Source organism: Triticum aestivum, chromosome 4B (assembly GCF_018294505.1).
Source record: "Triticum aestivum cultivar Chinese Spring chromosome 4B, IWGSC CS RefSeq v2.1, whole genome shotgun sequence".
Taxonomy (NCBI): domain Eukaryota; kingdom Viridiplantae; phylum Streptophyta; class Magnoliopsida; order Poales; family Poaceae; genus Triticum; species Triticum aestivum.
This window is the reverse complement of record NC_057804.1, coordinates 41,741,186-41,747,272: the sequence shown is the minus strand read 5'-3', so window position 1 is coordinate 41,747,272 and position 6,087 is coordinate 41,741,186. Positions and strand designations below refer to the sequence as shown.

At 50.5% G+C, this 6,087-nt stretch overlaps 1 protein-coding gene across 2 annotated transcripts; it reads right to left on the bottom strand.

The window, feature by feature from the left end:
• Nucleotides 1–956: 956 nt before the first annotated feature.
• LOC123090881 (UDP-glucose 6-dehydrogenase 4) lies at nt 957–4,352 on the bottom strand. Of its 2 annotated transcripts, none has more exons than XM_044512238.1 (2): nt 4,066–4,352; nt 957–2,640 (listed from the first exon to the last, which is right to left on the bottom strand). In XM_044512238.1, the coding sequence occupies exon 2, from the start codon at nt 2,624–2,626 to the stop codon at nt 1,184–1,186; it is 1,443 nt and encodes a 480-aa protein (XP_044368173.1). In that variant the 5' UTR covers nt 2,627–2,640; nt 4,066–4,352; the 3' UTR covers nt 957–1,183. The 2 variants fall into 2 exon arrangements, with proteins under 2 accessions (XP_044368173.1, XP_044368172.1); XM_044512237.1 differs by lacking the exon at nt 4,066–4,352 and adding an exon at nt 3,284–3,446.
• Between the last annotated feature and the right edge of the window lie 1,735 nt (nt 4,353–6,087).

The following is a 6,087-nucleotide window of genomic DNA, read 5'->3' as shown; positions in this document are numbered from 1 at the left end:
TCCACGCTTCCCCGTCGGAAACTGACAAGCGCGAGCTCCTCACCGCCGCGGAAAAAAGATCTCTCCTTCTCCGATGCTGCGCGCGCCTCGTGTCTCCCCGAGGCGAGGCGATGAAACGAAACCAGAGAGAGCAGGAGAGGGAGACGTGGGCGGTGGGCTCGCTCGCCTGGATATTCCTGACAGCAGGCTCGATCGACAACAGACGTGGGCGAGAGATCCCGGTGCCGGGAAGGAGCAGTTCGAGAGGCAGACGTCTCGACACACGCGCGAGCAGGAACCACTCCATTTTCTCTTGATGTTTTCCTTTTATCAGCCTTTTTTTTTCTGTGGATGTTGTGTGCGAATGCACCGTGCACGTCTTCCTGTTCCTGCCGCCACTGGTCTAACTGAATATGTTGACTGGCCCTTTTCTGACGTAAAACGTGGAGTAATTCTTCACTGGTGCCAATCCATCAGCTGTGCAAATGAACACTACCATGAGATAAGATCAATGGCTCCCCTGCTGCTATTTGGGAAGAAATATATATCACTTCTATGATGATCTTGCAGAAACTTTTGAAGAATCTATTTTGTTTGAAGTCAGACGGTGTCAAGTTTGTAAAACATTATGAAGAACTACGATGCCGAATTAGTATCATTAGATACACACAATAAGGTATAATTCCATATTATATATATTTAGTGGTGTAGGTGTTGATTATCGTTTCTACATACATGGTGAAATTATGCACCGTTTGTTTGACTTCAGACAAAAGTTATAAGCTCTGGTTTCAGAGAGGCAGAGGCTTGTTCGATCGTAGTAGAATACAAAGAAACAACCTTAAAGATGTCAAACAGCTCAAGGTGATTTAGATTAGCTGTCCCAAGAAAAGAAAAAATGATGAGTTAAAAGCACTCAAGTCTGCTCTCAACGAAAAATACATTGATGCTGTCATGATTTTAGGAGAGGAAAAAAGTTGGGAGTAATCAAATTGCTATAAGCTCATTGGATACAAAGAAAACATTCTTTTACAATCCTCAAAACAGCACAAGGATTGAGGAACATGTATGATCTACAGACGGCAGTGCAAGAATGAACAACTCAAAAGCAAAGATCCCAACACAACCCAATTTTATGCCTGACAGAAAATGCCGCGCATCCGCAAAAGTTTGTTGAATTCCCCACAGCTCCTGTGGAGAGGAACTAGGCGATCGCGGGCATGTCCTTGAGCCACGCATCGAGCGGCTTGCCGATGGAGTAGACGATGAAGCCGATCCCCCTGAGCTTCTCGGCGTCGACGACATTGCGCCCGTCGAAGATGAAGGCCGGCTTCTGCATGTTGTCGAAGATCTTCTGGTAGTCCAGCTCCTTGAACTGGTTCCACTCGGTCAGGATGCACACGGCGTGGGCTCCCTTGGTGGCCTCGTACGCGTCCCACACCACGCTCACCTGCTTTATAGCCGATGGGCTCGCCGGCTGCAGGTGCATGGGGTGGTCCCAGTCGAACTTGTTCATGGCAAGGTCCCGCTGGATCTGGTCCTCAGTGACCTCGGGATCGTAGATGCTGACATGGGCCTTGTCACCCAGCAGGCCCTTGCACACGTCGATCGCCGGGGTCTCCCTGGTGTCACCGGTGTCCTTCTTGAAGGCAAACCCGAGGATGGCGACCTTCTTGCCGGAGACGGTGTTGAACATGGAGGACACGACACGGTTGACGAACCTGCTCTTCTGGTAGTCATTGATCTTGATCACCTGCTTCCAGTAATTGGCCACCTCCGGGAGGCCGTTGCACTCGCAGATGTACACCAGGTTCAAGATGTCCTTCTGGAAACAGGACCCGCCAAACCCAACGCTGGCGTTCAGGAACTTGGGGCCGATCCTGGAATCCTTACCGATGGCGTAAGACACCTCGGACACGTTGGCGCCGGTGGCTTCGCAGAGCGCGGACATGGCATTCACGGAGGAGATCCTCTGGGCCAAGAAAGCGTTGGCAGCGAGCTTGGAGAGCTCAGCAGACCACAGGTTGGTGGTGATGATGTTCTCCTCAGGAACCCAGTGGGCGTACACCTCCTTGAGAGCCTGAACCGCCTTCCTGCCCTCGGGGGTCTCCCGGCCACCGATAAGCACTCTGTCAGGCTTGAACAGGTCCTCGATAGCTGTGCCCTCGGCCAGGAACTCCGGGTTGGAGAGGATCTGGTAGTTGATGCCCTTGCTGTTGTGGGTCAAGATCTTCTCGATGGCCTCTGCGGTCTTGACAGGGACAGTGGACTTCTCAACGACGATCTTGTCAGACTTGGACACGTCGGCGATCATACGGGCAGCGCTCTCCCAGTAGGTGAGGTCGGCAGCCTTGCCGGCTCCCAGACCACGGGTCTTGGTGGGGGTGTTCACTGAGACAAAGATGATGTCGGCCTCAGCAACGTGCTTCTCGACATCAGTGCTGAAGAAGAGGTTCTTGCCCCTGCACGCCTTGACAACCTCGTCAAGGCCAGGCTCGTAGATCGGGAGTTTGTCGCTGTTCCAAGCGTCAATGCGAGGCTTGGAGATGTCAACAACAACAACCTCAATTGCTGGGCACTTGACGGCAATGACAGCCATTGTTGGGCCGCCGACATAGCCAGCTCCGATGCAGCAGATCTTCACCATCTTGTCCGCTTAACCTGGGATCACAGAGAGTGGATCTTTAGGGGACTGTAAAACAAGAAGTGAAAACTATTACTTAGATCAGACATAGTTAAGACATTTCTGAGTCAACAGAAGTAATGAAGATTCAGATCCTAGTGTGGAAAAGGGTTGACACGACAGACACATACAAAGCCAGGTTCTAACAAAGCCGCCCCAATAAATTCAGTAAACAGTCAGATATTGGCAACTTCATAGCATCAGTTAACTTGAGGTGGCAAAAATAAAATAAACTATGTGCCTTTTGTTGCAGACTACGGGGTAATGCGTATGACAGAATTTATGCAAGGAGAATGGCAGACTAAAGAATATCACAACAATCATCCGAATCACCGGCCATGGGAACGATCAGTAAAAAGAAAGGTAATTCTGAACTAAAAGCGGTTAAGTAGAATAAATTCATGACATCAATGAATGCGAGTCAGGTTACCATATCAAACCAGGACCAGATCAGCAAAGTCAATGGATCCTAAGCAAACTCTGAGATCTGAAGACTCTAAGTATCTTCAGAAAACATGAGAAAGGCCAACTACAGCATGGAACCACACTCCTTACATGATGGATGAGATATCAGACTACAAACTAAGTGAAAATTGATGCATGGATCAGGGAGAGGCTCACCAGATCTCAAGAGCCGAGGGAGATCTTGACAAGCACACTGCCGCAGAGAAGAAACAGAGAGAAGCTGCGTGCCTACAAGTTGTGTGCAGAGAGAAGGCCGCAGCTCCTTATATACCACTCTCCACACTGCCCACACCGTGTTGGATCTACCCCTCCCCACCCCACCCCCCTTGGAGGAAAAAAAACGTGGCAAGGTTGGTGAGAAATCATGACAGACAGACTAGCAGGTGTTTGTTGCATCTTACGGCAAAGTGCTCTGATGCATGCCATCCATGAGCCCACCGGACTCCCATTAATCAAGCAAGCGAAAAAGGCCTCCACATGAGTCCATGACACACCACCAACCTCTCTACTTTGGCCACCGGAGTCTAGATGCATAAACAAAAGATGATGCGCTGTTAACAGCATGTGGTCAGATCTGCAGCTTCCACCACCCTACTCTATCTCCCGATCTCTGCTACCTTTCCACACACACACAACTAATCAGGGTCAAGGCATGGGGAGCACTGAGCAGACATGGCTGTGTACATACATGTAGCCCATGAGGCCATGAACGATAACAATGTTAGCTCCACAATCAGTGAGGTTAGAACCATGCATAATGCACCCCACAGTTTTTTGCAGAAGTTGCACTGGGGTGCAAGAAGACACAGGCCAGATTCAGCAAGCTGACCCTGATGCTTGTCTCGGTCAGGGAACTCGGGGTGGATTTGATTGTTCAGGGCAGAATTGACGGCAAAACGTACGATTATCCGATGAAAGGAAAGGTAGGGCTTCCATACCAGCAAAAGGAGTAGCGCCGGCCCGGACCACGCCAGTTTGGACTGTTCAGTAAGCAATGGCGACCGGACCACGCTCCGGACTGTTGAGCGGAGCCGGAGAGGACGGGATTACGGGGGGAACCGAGTTCCTCGGGTTCCAGGTGGCAGGCGCGCAGCGGCGTGTGGCGGGGGCCGGGGCCGGAGGAGGGTGGGGGGCGTCGGCGGCAAGGGACGCCGGGGTTGGTGCGGCGGATCTGGGAATACAGTTTTTTCTTTTCTTTTACAGCGGCACTAGGGAGGCAAAGGTACGGAGCGGATGTAAGAGCAATCCAACGGGTCGAGAACGGCGATTTCGTCCGATTTCTATCCGTTTGGATCGGCCGTCCGCCCGGCGTCCGTCCTGTTTTAGATATGGGTTGATAGGGCATCCAATGCGCCGATTCATATGTGCCGGCGGCTGTCTATGTTTTTTTGCATGATTGCGTAGCTCAAAATAAAATCGTTTTGGACCGAATAAAATAGTATAGTTTATTACAAGCCAAATGAAAATAAAAAGGTTTCACATAGTTTTGCAAAACGAATAAAAGAAGATATATCTATTGATTGCCAACATGAGCCCACATATGTTTAACCAAATCATTTTGCAGTTGCACGTGAGTTTCCCAATCACGCATGTCTTCATGAAGTTGGGTGAACTATTAAAACATTGCCGCTACTCCATACTCAGGCACAACATTCTCACCCTGAAACTGAAAGCCTTGAGACGTTCCGGGCGCTCGTCTTCTACGATCATATTATGCATGTTCACACAAGCAGTCATCACCTCCCATAGTTTCTGCGTGCTCCAGGTATTAGCAGGATACCGAGCGATGCCCCATCGAGATTGCAAAACACCAAAGGCACGCTCGACATCCTTCCTAGCACTCTCTTGCTCTTGGGCAAATTTTTTTCTCTTCTCTCCGGCAGGGTTGGGTATTGTCTTGACAATAGTGGTCCACAGAGGATAGATACCATCACCCAGATAGTAACCTTTGTTGTAGGTGTGGCCGTTAACAGTAAAGTTTACCGGTGGGCTGTTGCCTTCGGCAAGCCTAGTAAACACCAGCAAGAGCTGAAGCACGTTGATATAATTGTGTGATCCATCCATGCCAAAAAAGAGTGCCAGATCCAGAGATCTTGAGATGCCACGGCCTCAAGTATGACAGTGCAAGCCCTGACATGGCCCTTATACCGCCCTTGCCAAGCAGAGGGCAGCTCTTCCACTCCCAATGCATGCAGTCTATACTACCAAGCATCCCTGGGAAGCCCCTGCTGGCATTCATCGCCAACAAACGGGCTGTATCTTCAGCAGTCGACTCTCTTAAATACTTAGGGCCAAACACAACAATAACAGCCTTGCAGAACTTATACAGGGACTCTAGGCAAGTAGACTCGCTCATACGGACGTACTCGTCAATGAGACCACCGGGCACTCCGTATGCAAGCATTCAGATGGCGGCAGTGCATTTCTGATACGAGGAAAAATCAATCTTGCCAATGGCATCCTCTTTGCACTCGAAATAGTCATCATAGCCGACCACCCCCTCTCTAATATGGTTGAAGACATGCCTACTCATATGGAAACGGCGGCGGAATTTCTGATGTTTGAACAACGGGTTTGTTGTATCAAAGTAGTCCTTCCAAAGAAGGAAATGCCCGCTCTCTCGGTTGCAATTCAACGCCGGAAGGTGGCCCGGAATGGAGCCACGGAACAATGGCCGCTGGCTGTTGAGGTGGTGATGGACCAACACGGCAGCCAATATCTCCTCCTCGTCATCGGAGGACGAATCGTCAGAGTCACAAAGAAAATTGTCAAAAAAGAACTCGTCGGCGAAGTCCATTTTGTACCTTGGCAAACTGTCGAACAACTTGCGGGCTTCGCGAAGGAGATGGCCGGCGAAGGGAGTCGCGGCGCGCACGGACCAGTTGTTGTCTTGCCGGCGTCCGACGAGCGTGCTGGCTTCCGACGAGCGTGCCGGTGAGGATCTGGCCGGGCGGCGAGGT